A 17353-nucleotide genomic window follows, 5' to 3' on the forward strand; every position below is an offset into this window, starting at 1 on the left:
TTTTGCTTTCAATTTTGAGGTTAGCCACTGAAAATGATAAGAACGAGAGTTAGGTCATGTTAAGAAAGTTATTAGGAGGACAGTATGCTTGTCTCAAAGTCATTGTCCAAAGATCTTTAGATATGCGATCATTGACAGTGATGTCGTTTTCAGGTTGTTAATAGTTTTAACGATTTTTGTGATTGCACAGATACTTAGTCTAAAAATTAAAATGAAAGAAAGACAATGGGCTGATGGTAGTTTTGAGAATTATCACGATTAAAGAAGATGTTAATTTCGTAATAAGGTGTAGTTTCATAATAATGAAAAATATTGAAAAACTTGATGATGGTAGTGATGGTGGTCATGATGGCGTTGATGTAATGGATTGGTTGGGATGATTTTCATTATTTTGTGCTATAAAAGTTTGGATGAGTTCCCAGTTTGTATCAGCGAGGAAGATTCTATCACTTTGAACAAGGTTGAAAAGTGACGTTTGTTTCTCAGCTGACTGTGCTTTTACCAAACTTAACAAGAATTTCCTTTTTAGGACCAGCACTTCGTCGTCGTCATATCAGTCGATTTCACAAAGAAGCACGGGGATATATTTCTCTTCCAGCTCGACCGGCTCTACAGGAACTCGACACACCATTGGTTCTTCAAGTAGGGTACCGCCTACTTTAAAACCACCGCCACGGACATCAAGAGTGTCACCCAGCAGGTTATGAGCTAAACATGGGATTCAATAGTGTGTTAAGGGAGAAAGGGACTTTTTTGGATGAATAAAAGGGGGTGAAATGAAGACAGAATGGAGTAAGACTGATTATTTGGTTTGAATCATTAGCATCATTTCTGCACTGACCTTTATAAACTTTAAAGAGAAGAACGGATGTGATATTCATTTAAAATAAAATAATTCAAATGACTGCATGAAGGAAAATATAAAGCATCTTGTATCACAACACAACGTGCTAAAACATTTTCGCTGAGTTTCTATTTCTTAGAATTCTGGAAAGTTTGGGGCTTAAGAAATACTTGAAGTCTGCATTAATCCCTCTCTTGTTAAAATCACAAGCCATTTGATTGTTTCTATAAGTGGTAAATTGGTTGAGTGTGGAGAAGATATCTACTTAGTCCACTTACTAATCTTCACCATTGCAAAATATGTAAGTTATCTTTATGCAACAAATATGAGAATGAAATTAAGAAAAAAAGGGTAAAAACACTCGGCGTTTTGACCGAACTTTTGTCATTATCAAGCTAAAAGTGAAGATAAAAATTTTTGCATAGGTATAAATATAAAACAAAGAAGTAAAACTATGTAAAGTATGAAAATGTAAAAAAGAGTTGTTAAAAAACATGCAAGAATAACATAATTAGAAATGATTAAAAAGGTTTTGGACAAATTGAGTACATTGAGACTGGGTCTTGGCACACTTGTTCTTGCACTTTTTTAAAATGGTAAAATTCTCGGTAAGATCATTGGGCACATAAGACTTTTTCATACGGAAATGTTTTCCAATAGACGAAGACGCACACATTTAATTGATTGGTATTTTAAAATCATTAGTAATGATGTTATTCCTGCATGTTTTTGAACACCCCTCTTTTACATTTTCATACTTTACATACTTTTTGCTGTTAGTTTTTAGTTCAAATCGTTTTAAAGAAACCTTTACTTATAAGAAATCAAGAAAGATTTCTTAATTACTGTTCAAATAAAAAGTTTGATTTCAGGACAAGGTGTTGATCCCTCTTACAAGATATTGACGATAGAAAGTAAAACAACAAAAGAAAAATGAAGAGAGGATCAAACCTTCCCCAAAATTCTAGTTATGGTATGCCAACCATCATGCTAAATTGCTAAAGAAAACTAATGTTTGTATGGTTTGGTTTTCCTAGTTCAAAATACTCGTCCTCAAGCTTGTATAGCTCAAGTGTGTCCTCGAAAACAACATCTTCCACATCGGTCAGCACTAGTTACAGGAGCTCCAGTGTTTCTACTTCGACTACGAGAAGCTCGTCCACCTCAGTATCTAGTAGTGTGTCGAGCAGCACATCATCGAGCACGTCGAGTTTAAGTTTGTCCACACCAACAACAACTAGTTTCTCGACATTTTCTAGTACAAGCCTGAGTACCTACTCTTCAAGTTACTCAAGTTCTAGTGTGTCTACTCCAAGCACGACAACCTCGTCCACCTCAGTATCCAGTAGTGTGTCGAGCAGCACATCATCGAGCACATGGAGTTTAAGTTTGTCCACACCAACAACAACTAGTTTCTCGACATTTTCTAGTACAAGCCTGAGTACCTACTCTTCAAGTTACTCAAGTTCTAGTGTGTCTACTCCAAGCACGACAACCTCGTCCACCTCAGTATCCAGTAGTGTGTCGAGCAGCACATCATCGAGCACATGGAGTTTAAGTTTGTCCACACCAACAACAACTAGTTTCTCGACATTTTCTAGTACAAGCCTGAGTACCTACTCTTCAAGTTACTCAAGTTCTAGTGTGTCTACTCCAAGCACGACAACCTCGTCCACCTCAGTATCCAGTAGTGTGTCGAGCAGCACATCATCGAGCACATGGAGTTTAAGTTTGTCCACACCAACTACAACTAGTTTCTCGACGTTTTCTAGTACAAGCCTGAGTAGTTACTCTTCAAGTTACACAAGTTCCAGTGCGTCTACTCCAAGCACGACAACCTCGTCCACCTCAGTAACAAGTAGTGTGTCAAGCAGTACATCGTCCAGCACGTCAAGTTTCAGCTTGTCCACACCAACTACAACTAGTTTTTCCACGTTCTCCTCTACAAGTTCAAGTAGTTCAACCTCAAGTTACACGAGTACCAGTGTTTCTACTCCAACCACGACAACCTCGTCCACTTCAGTATCCAGTAGTGTGTCAAGCAGCACCTCGCCAAGCACGTCAAGTTTCAGCTTGTCCACACCAACTACAACTAGTTTTTCGACGTTCTCCACTACAAGTCTAAGTAGTTCCACTTCAAGTTACAGGAGCTCCAGTGTTTCTACTTCGACCACGACAAGCTCGTCCACCTCATTATCCAGTAGTGTGTCGAGCAGCACATCATCGAGCACGTCGAGTTTCAGTTTGTCCACACCAACTACAACTAGTTTCTCGACATTTTCTAGTACAAGCCTGAGTAGCTACTCCTCAAGTTACTCAAGTTCTAGCGTGTCTACTCCAACCACGACAACCTCGTCCACCTCAGTAACAAGTAGTGTGTCAAGCAGTACATCGTCCAGCACGTCAAGTTTCAGTTTGTCCACGCCAACTACAACTAGTTTTTCCACGTTCTCCTCTACAAGTCCAAGTAGTTCCACCTCAAGTTACACGAGTACCAGTGTTTCTAGTTTCAGCTTGTCCACACCAACTACAACTAGTTTTTCGACGTTCTCCACTACAAGTCTAAGTAGTTCCACTTCAAGTTACAGGAGCTCCAGTGTGTCTACTTCGACCACGACAAGCTCGTCCACCTCATTATCCAGTAGTGTGTCGAGCAGCACATCATCGAGCACGTCGAGTTTCAGTTTGTCCACACCAACTACAACTAGTTTCTCGACATTTTCTAGTACAAGCCTGAGTACCTACTCTTCAAGTTACTCAAGTTCTAGTGTGTCTACTCCAACCACGACAACCTCGTCCACCTCAGTATCCAGTAGTGTGTCGAGCAGCACATCGCCGAGCACATCAAGTTTCAGCTTGTCCACACCAACTACAACTAGTTTTTCGACGTTCTCCACTACAAGTCTAAGTAGTTCTACTTCAAGTTACTCAAGTTCTAGTGTGTCTACTCCAACCACGACAACCTCGTCCACCTCAGTATCCAGTAGTGTGTCGAGCAGCACATCGCCGAGCACGTCGAGTTTCAGCTTGTCCACACCAACTACAACTAGTTTTTCGACGTTCTCCACTACAAGTCTAAGTAGTTCTACTTCAAGTTACTCGAGCTCTAGTGTTTCTACTTCAACCACGACAAGGTCATCCAGCTCAGTATCCAGTAGTGTGTCGAGCAGCACATCCTCGAGCACGTCGAGTGTCAGTTTGTCCACACTAACTACAACTAGTCTTTCGACGTTCTCCACTACAAGTCTAAGTAGTTCCACTTCAAGTTACACGAGTTCCAGTGTTTCTACTCCAACCACGACAACCTCAGTTTCCAGTAGTGTCTTAAGCAGTACCACCTCTGTCAGGTACGCACATGTTTTTATTTCTTTTAGTCGTAGTTTTTATCATTTTGGTATCCGTGGAAGTGTTTTAAGATGGGGCTTAAAATTGTAATGTGTGTAGAATTACCGTTTTGAATCGACTTGGAGGAACAAAGTAAAATTGTTTTCTAGGAATGTAGGTGTGCCATTTTGCTGAACGTCAGTGGTAAAATTACGTGATCTAGTAAATCAATAACCAGAACAACATTACTGCTACCTTTTGTAAGTGCCACCCACGAAAATATTTGAAACTTTAAGCCTTGCACTCTTTCTTAGTGTAGATATGTTGCTCCAAGAGTCATATTTTCACCCCAGTTAAGAGTTTACTGTAAAAAAGAAGTAGTTCTTCACAGAAGATCATAGGTGGCTTAAAGATGCAGTCCAATAACAACATTAGGAAATAAGGAAAACGAAATTTAGATGGATTGGTCAGGGATGCACAAGGTCTTAAATGATGGCAAGATTTGTGTGAGTCTGTAAAAGTAAAAGAAAGTGTTCATTAAAAGATGATGAGAATGACGATGGTAATTCATGATCATGTTACTGATAATAAGGAGGGTGTAAATGCTAACGACAGGGCAAATGATTATCATGGTTTTCATCACGACCGAAAAAATGCTTAGGTGATGTAATTTGGAATGATGCTTGTAAAGATGCTGATGTGCACGATTCTGATGTTGTTGTAGCTAAAGGCAATGTAAATAATTGACTTTTGCTTTCAATTTTGAGGTTAGCCACTGAAAATGATAAGAACGAGAGTTAGGTCATGTTAAGAAAGTTATTAGGAGGACAGTATGCTTGTCTCAAAGTCATTGTCCAAAGATCTTTAGATATGCGATCATTGACAGTGATGTCGTTTTCAGGTTGTTAATAGTTTTAACGATTTTTGTGATTGCACAGATACTTAGTCTAAAAATTAAAATGAAAGAAAGACAATGGGCTGATGGTAGTTTTGAGAATTATCACGATTAAAGAAGATGTTAATTTCGTAATAAGGTGTAGTTTCATAATAATGAAAAATATTGAAAAACTTGATGATGGTAGTGATGGTGGTCATGATGGCGTTGATGTAATGGATTGGTTGGGATGATTTTCATTATTTTGTGCTATAAAAGTTTGGATGAGTTCCCAGTTTGTATCAGCGAGGAAGATTCTATCACTTTGAACAAGGTTGAAAAGTGACGTTTGTTTCTCAGCTGACTGTGCTTTTACCAAACTTAACAAGAATTTCCTTTTTAGGACCAGCACTTCGTCGTCGTCATATCAGTCGATTTCACAAAGAAGCACGGGGATATATTTCTCTTCCAGCTCGACCGGCTCTACAGGAACTCGACACACCATTGGTTCTTCAAGTAGGGTACCGCCTACTTTAAAACCACCGCCACGGACATCAAGAGTGTCACCCAGCAGGTTATGAGCTAAACATGGGATTCAATAGTGTGTTAAGGGAGAAAGGGACTTTTTTGGATGAATAAAAGGGGGTGAAATGAAGACAGAATGGAGTAAGACTGATTATTTGGTTTGAATCATTAGCATCATTTCTGCACTGACCTTTATAAACTTTAAAGAGAAGAACGGATGTGATATTCATTTAAAATAAAATAATTCAAATGACTGCATGAAGGAAAATATAAAGCATCTTGTATCACAACACAACGTGCTAAAACATTTTCGCTGAGTTTCTATTTCTTAGAATTCTGGAAAGTTTGGGGCTTAAGAAATACTTGAAGTCTGCATTAATCCCTCTCTTGTTAAAATCACAAGCCATTTGATTGTTTCTATAAGTGGTAAATTGGTTGAGTGTGGAGAAGATATCTACTTAGTCCACTTACTAATCTTCACCATTGCAAAATATGTAAGTTATCTTTATGCAACAAATATGAGAATGAAATTAAGAAAAAAAGGGTAAAAACACTCGGCGTTTTGACCGAACTTTTGTCATTATCAAGCTAAAAGTGAAGATAAAAATTTTTGCATAGGTATAAATATAAAACAAAGAAGTAAAACTATGTAAAGTATGAAAATGTAAAAAAGAGTTGTTAAAAAACATGCAAGAATAACATAATTAGAAATGATTAAAAAGGTTTTGGACAAATTGAGTACATTGAGACTGGGTCTTGGCACACTTGTTCTTGCACTTTTTTAAAATGGTAAAATTCTCGGTAAGATCATTGGGCACATAAGACTTTTTCATACGGAAATGTTTTCCAATAGACGAAGACGCACACATTTAATTGATTGGTATTTTAAAATCATTAGTAATGATGTTATTCCTGCATGTTTTTGAACACCCCTCTTTTACATTTTCATACTTTACATACTTTTTGCTGTTAGTTTTTAGTTCAAATCGTTTTAAAGAAACCTTTACTTATAAGAAATGAGAAAGATTTCTTAATTACTGTTCAAATAAAAAGTTTGATTTCAGGACAAGGTGTTGATCCCTCTTACAAGATATTGACGATAGAAAGTAAAACAACAAAAGAAAAATGAAGAGAGGATCAAACCTTCCCCAAAATTCTAGTTATGGTATGCCAACCATCATGCTAAATTGCTAAAGAAAACTAATGTTTGTATGGTTTGGTTTTCCTAGTTCAAAATACTCGTCCTCAAGCTTGTATAGCTCAAGTGTGTCCTCGAAAACAACATCTTCCACATCGGTCAGCACTAGTTACAGGAGCTCCAGTGTTTCTACTTCGACTACGAGAAGCTCGTCCACCTCAGTATCTAGTAGTGTGTCGAGCAGCACATCATCGAGCACGTCGAGTTTAAGTTTGTCCACACCAACAACAACTAGTTTCTCGACATTTTCTAGTACAAGCCTGAGTACCTACTCTTCAAGTTACTCAAGTTCTAGTGTGTCTACTCCAAGCACGACAACCTCGTCCACCTCAGTATCCAGTAGTGTGTCGAGCAGCACATCATCGAGCACATGGAGTTTAAGTTTGTCCACACCAACAACAACTAGTTTCTCGACATTTTCTAGTACAAGCCTGAGTACCTACTCTTCAAGTTACTCAAGTTCTAGTGTGTCTACTCCAAGCACGACAACCTCGTCCACCTCAGTATCCAGTAGTGTGTCGAGCAGCACATCATCGAGCACATGGAGTTTAAGTTTGTCCACACCAACAACAACTAGTTTCTCGACATTTTCTAGTACAAGCCTGAGTACCTACTCTTCAAGTTACTCAAGTTCTAGTGTGTCTACTCCAAGCACGACAACCTCGTCCACCTCAGTATCCAGTAGTGTGTCGAGCAGCACATCATCGAGCACATGGAGTTTAAGTTTGTCCACACCAACTACCACTAGTTTCTCGACGTTTTCTAGTACAAGCCTGAGTAGTTACTCTTCAAGTTACACAAGTTCCAGTGCGTCTACTCCAAGCACGACAACCTCGTCCACCTCAGTAACAAGTAGTGTGTCAAGCAGTACATCGTCCAGCACGTCAAGTTTCAGCTTGTCCACACCAACTACAACTAGTTTTTCCACGTTCTCCTCTACAAGTTCAAGTAGTTCAACCTCAAGTTACACGAGTACCAGTGTTTCTACTCCAACCACGACAACCTCGTCCACTTCAGTATCCAGTAGTGTGTCAAGCAGCACCTCGCCAAGCACGTCAAGTTTCAGCTTGTCCACACCAACTACAACTAGTTTTTCGACGTTCTCCACTACAAGTCTAAGTAGTTCCACTTCAAGTTACAGGAGCTCCAGTGTTTCTACTTCGACCACGACAAGCTTGTCCACCTCATTATCCAGTAGTGTGTCGAGCAGCACATCATCGAGCACGTCGAGTTTCAGTTTGTCCACACCAACTACAACTAGTTTCTCGACATTTTCTAGTACAAGCCTGAGTAGCTACTCCTCAAGTTACTCAAGTTCTAGCGTGTCTACTCCAACCACGACAACCTCGTCCACCTCAGTAACAAGTAGTGTGTCAAGCAGTACATCGTCCAGCACGTCAAGTTTCAGTTTGTCTACGCCAACTACAACTAGTTTTTCCACGTTCTCCTCTACAAGTCCAAGTAGTTCCACCTCAAGTTACACGAGTACCAGTGTTTCTAGTTTCAGCTTGTCCACACCAACTACAACTAGTTTTTCGACGTTCTCCACTACAAGTCTAAGTAGTTCCACTTCAAGTTACAGGAGCTCCAGTGTGTCTACTTCGACCACGACAAGCTCGTCCACCTCATTATCCAGTAGTGTGTCGAGCAGCACATCATCGAGCACGTCGAGTTTCAGTTTGTCCACACCAACTACAACTAGTTTCTCGACATTTTCTAGTACAAGCCTGAGTACCTACTCTTCAAGTTACTCAAGTTCTAGTGTGTCTACTCCAACCACGACAACCTCGTCCACCTCAGTATCCAGTAGTGTGTCGAGCAGCACATCGCCGAGCACATCAAGTTTCAGCTTGTCCACACCAACTACAACTAGTTTTTCGACGTTCTCCACTACAAGTCTAAGTAGTTCTACTTCAAGTTACTCAAGTTCTAGTGTGTCTACTCCAACCACGACTACCTCGTCCACCTCAGTATCCAGTAGTGTGTCGAGCAGCACATCGCCGAGCACGTCGAGTTTCAGCTTGTCCACACCAACTACAACTAGTTTTTCGACGTTCTCCACTACAAGTCTAAGTAGTTCTACTTCAAGTTACTCGAGCTCTAGTGTTTCTACTTCAACCACGACAAGGTCATCCAGCTCAGTATCCAGTAGTGTGTCGAGCAGCACATCCTCGAGCACGTCGAGTGTCAGTTTGTCCACACTAACTACAACTAGTCTTTCGACGTTCTCCACTACAAGTCTAAGTAGTTCCACTTCAAGTTACACGAGTTCCAGTGTTTCTACTCCAACCACGACAACCTCAGTTTCCAGTAGTGTCTTAAGCAGTACCACCTCTGTCAGGTACGCACATGTTTTTATTTCTTTTAGTCGTAGTTTTTATCATTTTGGTATCCGTGGAAGTGTTTTAAGATGGGGCTTAAAGTTGTAATGTGTGTAGAATTACCGTTTTGAATCGACTTGGAGGAACAAAGTAAAATTGTTTTCTAGGAATGTAGGTGTGCCATTTTGCTGAACGTCAGTGGTAAAATTACGTGATCTAGTAAATCAATAACCAGAACAACATTACTGCTACCTTTTGTAAGTGCCACCCACGAAAATATTTGAAACTTTAAGCCTTGCACTCTTTCTTAGTGTAGATATGTTGCTCCAAGAGTCATATTTTCACCCCAGTTAAGAGTTTACTGTAAAAAAGAAGTAGTTCTTCACAGAAGATCATAGGTGGCTTAAAGATGCAGTCCAATAACAACATTAGGAAATAAGGAAAACGAAATTTAGATGGATTGGTCAGGGATGCACAAGGTCTTAAATGATGGCAAGATTTGTGTGAGTCTGTAAAAGTAAAAGAAAGTGTTCATTAAAAGATGATGAGAATGACGATGGTAATTCATGATCATGTTACTGATAATAAGGAGGGTGTAAATGCTAACGACAGGGCAAATGATTATCATGGTTTTCATCACTACCGAAAAAATGCTTAGGTGATGTAATTTGGAATGATGCTTGTAAAGATGCTGATGTGCACGATTCTGATGTTGTTGTAGCTAAAGGCGATGTAAATAATTGACTTTTGCTTTCAATTTTGAGGTTAGCCACTGAAAATGATAAGAACGAGAGTTAGGTCATGTTAAGAAAGTTATTAGGAGGACAGTATGCTTGTCTCAAAGTCATTGTCCAAAGATCTTTAGATATGCGATCATTGACAGTGATGTCGTTTTCAGGTTGTTAATAGTTTTAACGATTTTTGTGATTGCACAGATACTTAGTCTAAAAATTAAAATGAAAGAAAGACAATGGGCTGATGGTAGTTTTGAGAATTATCACGATTAAAGAAGATGTTAATTTCGTAATAAGGTGTAGTTTCATAATAATGAAAAATATTGAAAAACTTGATGATGGTAGTGATGGTGGTCATGATGGCGTTGATGTAATGGATTGGTTGGGATGATTTTCATTATTTTGTGCTATAAAAGTTTGGATGAGTTCCCAGTTTGTATCAGCGAGGAAGATTCTATCACTTTGAACAAGGTTGAAAAGTGACGTTTGTTTCTCAGCTGACTGTGCTTTTACCAAACTTAACAAGAATTTCCTTTTTAGGACCAGCACTTCGTCGTCGTCATATCAGTCGATTTCACAAAGAAGCACGGGGATATATTTCTCTTCCAGCTCGACCGGCTCTACAGGAACTCGACACACCATTGGTTCTTCAAGTAGGGTACCGCCTACTTTAAAACCACCGCCACGGACATCAAGAGTGTCACCCAGCAGGTTATGAGCTAAACATGGGATTCAATAGTGTGTTAAGGGAGAAAGGGACTTTTTTGGATGAATAAAAGGGGGTGAAATGAAGACAGAATGGAGTAAGACTGATTATTTGGTTTGAATCATTAGCATCATTTCTGCACTGACCTTTATAAACTTTAAAGGGAAGAACGGATGTGATATTCATTTAAAATAAAATAATTCAAATGACTGCATGAAGGAAAATATAAAGCATCTTGTATCACAACACAACGTGCTAAAACATTTTCGCTGAGTTTCTATTTCTTAGAATTCTGGAAAGTTTGGGGCTTAAGAAATACTTGAAGTCTGCATTAATCCCTCTCTTGTTAAAATCACAAGCCATTTGATTGTTTCTATAAGTGGTAAATTGGTTGAGTGTGGAGAAGATATCTACTTAGTCCACTTACTAATCTTCACCATTGCAAAATATGTAAGTTATCTTTATGCAACAAATATGAGAATGAAATTAAGAAAAAAAGGGTAAAAACACTCGGCGTTTTGACCGAACTTTTGTCATTATCAAGCTAAAAGTGAAGATAAAAATTTTTGCATAGGTATAAATATAAAACAAAGAAGTAAAACTATGTAAAGTATGAAAATGTAAAAAAGAGTTGTTAAAAAACATGCAAGAATAACATAATTAGAAATGATTAAAAAGGTTTTGGACAAATTGAGTACATTGAGACTGGGTCTTGGCACACTTGTTCTTGCACTTTTTTAAAATGGTAAAATTCTCGGTAAGATCATTGGGCACATAAGACTTTTTCATACGGAAATGTTTTCCAATAGACGAAGACGCACACATTTAATTGATTGGTATTTTAAAATCATTAGTAATGATGTTATTCCTGCATGTTTTTGAACACCCCTCTTTTACATTTTCATACTTTACATACTTTTTGCTGTTAGTTTTTAGTTCAAATCGTTTTAAAGAAACCTTTACTTATAAGAAATCAAGAAAGATTTCTTAATTACTGTTCAAATAAAAAGTTTGATTTCAGGACAAGGTGTTGATCCCTCTTACAAGATATTGACGATAGAAAGTAAAACAACTAAAGAAAAATGAAGAGAGGATCAAACCTTCCCCAAAATTCTAGTTATGGTATGCCAACCATCATGCTAAATTGCTAAAGAAAACTAATGTTTGTATGGTTTGGTTTTCCTAGTTCAAAATACTCGTCCTCAAGCTTGTATAGCTCAAGTGTGTCCTCGAAAACAACATCTTCCACATCGGTCAGCACTAGTTACAGGAGCTCCAGTGTTTCTACTTCGACTACGAGAAGCTCGTCCACCTCAGTATCTAGTAGTGTGTCGAGCAGCACATCATCGAGCACATGGAGTTTAAGTTTGTCCACACCAACTACAACTAGTTTCTCGACGTTTTCTAGTACAAGCCTGAGTAGTTACTCTTCAAGTTACACAAGTTCCAGTGCGTCTACTCCAAGCACGACAACCTCGTCCACCTCAGTAACAAGTAGTGTGTCAAGCAGTACATCGTCCAGCACGTCAAGTTTCAGCTTGTCCACACCAACTACAACTAGTTTTTCCACGTTCTCCTCTACAAGTCCAAGTAGTTCAACCTCAAGTTACACGAGTACCAGTGTTTCTACTCCAACCACGACAACCTCGTCCACTTCAGTATCCAGTAGTGTGTCAAGCAGCTCATCGCCAAGCACGTCAAGTTTCAGCTTGTCCACACCAACTACAACTAGTTTTTCGACGTTCTCCACTACAAGTCTAAGTAGTTCCACTTCAAGTTACAGGAGCTCCAGTGTTTCTACTTCGACCACTACAAGCTCGTCCACCTCATTATCCAGTAGTGTGTCGAGCAGCACATCATCGAGCACGTCGAGTTTCAGTTTGTCCACACCAACTACAACTAGTTTCTCGACATTTTCTAGTACAAGCCTGAGTAGCTACTCCTCAAGTTACTCAAGTTCTAGTGTGTCTACTCCAAGCACGACAACCTCGTCCACCTCAGTATCCAGTAGTGTGTCGAGCAGCACATCATCGAGCACATGGAGTTTAAGTTTGTCCACACCAACTACAACTAGTTTCTCGACATTTTCTAGTACAAGCCTGAGTAGTTACTCTTCAAGTTACACAAGTTCCAGTGCGTCTACTCCAAGGACGACAACCTCGTCCACCACAGTAACAAGTAGTGTGTCAAGCAGTACATCGTCCAGCACGTCAAGTTTCAGCTTGTCCACACCAACTACAACTAGTTTTTCCACGTTCTCCTCTACAAGTCCAAGTAGTTCCACCTCAAGTTACACGAGTACCAGTGTTTCTACTCCAACCACGACAACGTTGTCCACTTCAGTATCCAGTAGTGTGTCAAGCAGCACATCGTCCAGCACGTCAAGTTTCAGCTTGTCCACACCAACTACAACTAGTTTTTCGACGTTTTCCACTACAAGTCTAAGTAGTTCCACTTCAAGTTACAGGAGCTCCAGTATTTCTACTTCGACTACGACAAGCTCGTCCACCCCAGTATCCAGTAGTGTGTTGAGCAGCACATCATCGAGCACGTCGAGTTTCAGTTTGTCCACACCAACTACAACTAGTTTCTCGACATTTTCTAGTACAAGCCGGAGTAGCTACTCTTCAAGTTACACGAGTTCGACTTTGTCCACACTAACTACATCAACTCAATCGTCCTCCACTCCTACGAGTGTGTCGAGGAGTATGTACAGCTCAAGTTTATCTACAACACCTTCTTTGAGGTTTGAATTTCTCAGATATATTAGTATAGCTCATGTTATTTTTATTTGTAGTATGGTGGATTATATGCTGCTCTGTTGTGTTTGTTGCAATTCGTTTAATCTTATTCACTGAAGTGGAAGTGAAAAGTGGTGGATATGCGGGGTGAAGTAAATATCCATCACCGTCACTGACACTGATGTAAAATTGTAACTGAAGATATTCGGGAAGCCGTTTTGTTTTTGTCTGTTTGCTCAGAGGTGAATACTACTTGGTATTCACCTCCGAACTAGCCAATCAGAATGGGCAGAAAGCACTATAGTTATTCACTGTTGTGTTATATACTAGTATTGGGCTATAGATGGTTCGATAACTTGAAAGCCTGGTTCCATATGGTCGTCTCTGTCGTATCAAACTAAACCCCTGTATTAAACAAAGGACTGCATGACGACTGAAGCGACCTTTGCATTTTATGGTCCATTGAGTGGAATTAGGATCATTTCCACAAAACGTACTCCTTAGCAGTGCCCCTTTGCTTATGTAGTGCTAGCCGCTTAAGTTACCAGGTTTCAAAGACAACTGTTTACGTTTATGCGACTATTTGGTTGAATGATGTACTGGCCAGTGATGAAGGAAAGACGAACTTGGAAATTTAAATAAACAGATATCAACAGACGTATGTCATTACTCAAGAGAAACATCGACAATTATGTCGCAAGCGTAAGGCGAGCGCGCCACAAATCAACGGGAAAAAATACGGTCCATAACTTATATTAATAAATGGCTCTGTCTCACAAGGACTGGGGGCTACCAAATTAACGAATTTGATTGGCTGAAATTGATATTGATCACGATCTAGATTTTCCCAACTAGACTGATAATGTTTTGCAGTTAAAAAGTTGCAAACTAAAATGCAAAAATGTTGAGTAATTTCTTCTGCCAATATGAATTTATGGAAGTGGCAAAAAGCATGACGAGAAAAAAAGGTAAGGAGGACGAGGAAACTTTAGCAGAATCAATTTCAGCTCATCGCCACTTGTCACGGTTCGCAAGCAAAAGGGTGGTTAGTACAAACCAGTTACATTAAACAATTTAAATTGTTCTTGTTTGCCATGTAATAAACATCTTATTAACCGAGCTTAGTCAGTCTGTATGGGAGAATCTTGACCTCGGTCGTGTGTACAGACCTCACTGCGTTCGGTCTGTACTCACGATGTCGGTCAAGATTCTGCCATACACACTTCCTGCTCGGTTAATAGGGAGCTTACGCAACAGGACGGCTGGAAGACTCAGGACGGCAGAATGACGAAAAATGTCGCTCGAGACTGTGCAACCCCAATCTTACGCGACATTTTTTCGTCATTCTGCCGTCCTGAGTCTTCCAGCCGTCCTGTTACATAAGCTCCCTAATAAGAACTAAGTACGGACCTCGAACTCTGTTAGTAAAAGGTATTTATCTTTTTAGGATCATTCAAGGACAGTTTTGAGTTTGTTCATAACTAACACAATTGTAAGGTCTTCTTACAGTTACGTTGCCTTAATCGTTTGTCTTCTTGTTAGTTCGACGCATACGTCCGGAAATGTACGTAATTAGACAAAGGCCTAAATTTTGATATCCAGCGTGACATGTCCCTTTCGATTTGCTACCCATTTCTAGCAATAACTTAAGTGTAAGGGTTAGCGTTTTTTTTTAATGTGGTAGAGGTAAATGGCAGCTGTTTCTCATCACTTGAGGACCGGAGTCTGGGGGACACTAACGCTAATACTCCAGTTTCAAGTTCTCTATGACCACTGAATTAAAACACCGAGGACTCATTTTACAGGGTTAGCCTCCATCTGAAGTGAATTTATTCGCAAATACCGGCAGGAATGTGTTTCTTAATTTGAAGGAGAGCAATCAGAGCAGTGAAGAAGTAAAGAGGCTTAACTTGTAAAAATGCGTCCACGGTTATTTATTCAGCGGTCATGGAGGACTTGAAACTGATCTATTGGCTGTATTTTCAGACGCGAATGATGTTGAAGTTGGGGAGAAGAGCGAGAGGACAGTTCGTAATAATTACTGTCATTTCTGGTGATATCTGAGTTTCGAGATGAAGCGAGCGATCGGTTGAGTATAATTATCGTGGGCTTGTTTTGACAAGTAGTTCTAACGGAATTTATTTTATATGTGTTATCAGTTTTGTCTCGACGAGCTCTCTCAAAAGTTACACGACCACATCCCTGCTCAGTACCATCACGCCAACACCGACAACAACAGTCTCGACGACGAGCGTGTGTAAGTAAATACAGTTGAACCCCGTTATTTCGAAGTCACAAGGGAGATATTAGTGTTTGCTGCGGCTCAAAGAATAGCAGCAAACCATTGTTTTCACGGTTCGACAAATATGGGTTGAGTTGCTATGGTGTTTGTGTGTTAGTCATTGATGACGTAGTTTGTTAGAGGTTGCTGGTTACGACAGTACATGTTTAACGGCGGGATTTTGAGAGGCGGGTCATTCTAAGCTGATCACTCACTCCAGTTCGACATTTTTTAACCCTCGACATTTTATTAGCTGTATTATCTGCGAATTCAGCTTGTTTCAATGGTTTTGACATTTATTTAACGCCTAACTCCCTCAAGGTTGTTCACGCCTGAATCTGCATGCGGGAGGGACCAGGTTTCCCCCAGAAAGAGGGTTTTTTTTTTCTGGCGGGAAACAGGATTTTCTCGATATCATACGTTTTCCTTTGTGGCAGTGTTTCAATGAATAAACGGAACTGGGGTAATGGCCTTGGCAGCGAGGGCACATCGAGTGGTACCACTTCTAATCACAGCCCAACAGTCATCTTCCTATTCAAGCAGAATATAGTTGTCGAAGTCGTTGAGTTATTTGTATGAAGGGAATTGGAAAAACGAAAATAGTTTGAATAAGCGGGGGTTCGAAATAGCCGGTTCGTCATAAAATACTGTGTACGGAATATATCGTGAGGCTGGAAGGCCTTTTTCACAAAATTTTCATTATTTCAATTAGAGCAACCTTTGCCCTAATTGAAATCATCTTGAAGATGGCAAATCTAGAAGTGCACAGAGGACTGATTCTGAATTTACAGTCTTTTTCACCAGAAATCTTTGTTTCAGAACGTTTCATAATTGTAGTTTATTTACGGGACTGGCAGGTTGTGCAATTCGCATTGTGCGCAATGTTCTGGCAGCATCTGAAGGTAGTCAACCACCCTTTCGATTAAACTTCGAAATGAAAGGGAAGCATCAAGTCTATAGGAAACAAGAATTTAATTCGAATAAGCGGGGAATTCGAAATAATCGAGTTCGAATTAAGTGTAGTAAAACGACTAAAAAAGGGGCCAAACCAAGGGAAATGAACATTAGTTTGAAATAGCGGGGAATTCGAAATACCCGAGTTGGAAATACCGACGTTCAACTTTAACTTTGTAACAGTACAGTTTTCAGTTGAATGGTGTAAGAAATGACCCAGGATTGTCACCACTCCCTGACAACAGACGAGTGCAGTAAACCAATCAGAAATGATGTTGACGCCTAAAAACTTGTTGCAACTTATATTTTTTCCTCCTTGATCCGCACATTTTTACTAATTGGCCTTTTTTTTATTAGGGACGCATAATGAGTCTGGACGACTTTGGCCAATTTATTCTAATGCGTCTTTTAATTTGTCCTGTATAAAAGACGGCAGAGAGACGCATCGCGCGTCTCGTCGATCCATATCTTTTATTGTGTCTTCAAAGACGTGTTAAACGATTTATTTCGCCTAGACGCATAATGCGTCTCTCGCCCGTGTTTATATTTATACTAGCGAATAGGGCATTTCCGAGTTCATGCCTGCCTCCTCTTGAAAGCGAGTGTAAGTGCGAGAATTTTCTTACGAAAATTAGTTCTCATTCATATGTGAAGTAGAACTAATTACCATCACAAAAACTTCAGACTTAGACTCGCTTTGAAGAGGAGGCAGACATGAAATCGGAAATGGCCTATTAACCGACAAACTAAAAGATGCATTCTGGGGGAAATTAGTGCTGAGAAGGACTACTGAGAAGATGCATGAAAACAAGTTGCTGAAAGTCGTCCGTACGCATCACGTCTCCCTAATA

The 17353-nt window shown here is 39.7% G+C and overlaps 1 protein-coding gene across 1 annotated transcript in view; it reads left to right on the forward strand.

The window, feature by feature from the left end:
- LOC137984478 (mucin-19-like) overlaps positions 1–17353 on the forward strand; it is an 89286-nt gene that overhangs the window by 67559 nt on the left and 4374 nt on the right. Inside the window, exons 40-46 of the mRNA XM_068831649.1 lie at positions 530–700; positions 1882–4191; positions 5446–5616; positions 6797–9106; positions 10361–10531; positions 11713–13272; positions 15427–15524. Coding sequence (XP_068687750.1) covers positions 530–700; positions 1882–4191; positions 5446–5616; positions 6797–9106; positions 10361–10531; positions 11713–13272; positions 15427–15524 — 6791 coding nt within the window. The remainder of the gene's footprint in view (positions 1–529; positions 701–1881; positions 4192–5445; positions 5617–6796; positions 9107–10360; positions 10532–11712; positions 13273–15426; positions 15525–17353) is intronic.

Source organism: Montipora foliosa, chromosome 14, assembly GCF_036669935.1.
Source record: "Montipora foliosa isolate CH-2021 chromosome 14, ASM3666993v2, whole genome shotgun sequence".
Lineage (NCBI taxonomy): Eukaryota > Metazoa > Cnidaria > Anthozoa > Scleractinia > Acroporidae > Montipora > Montipora foliosa.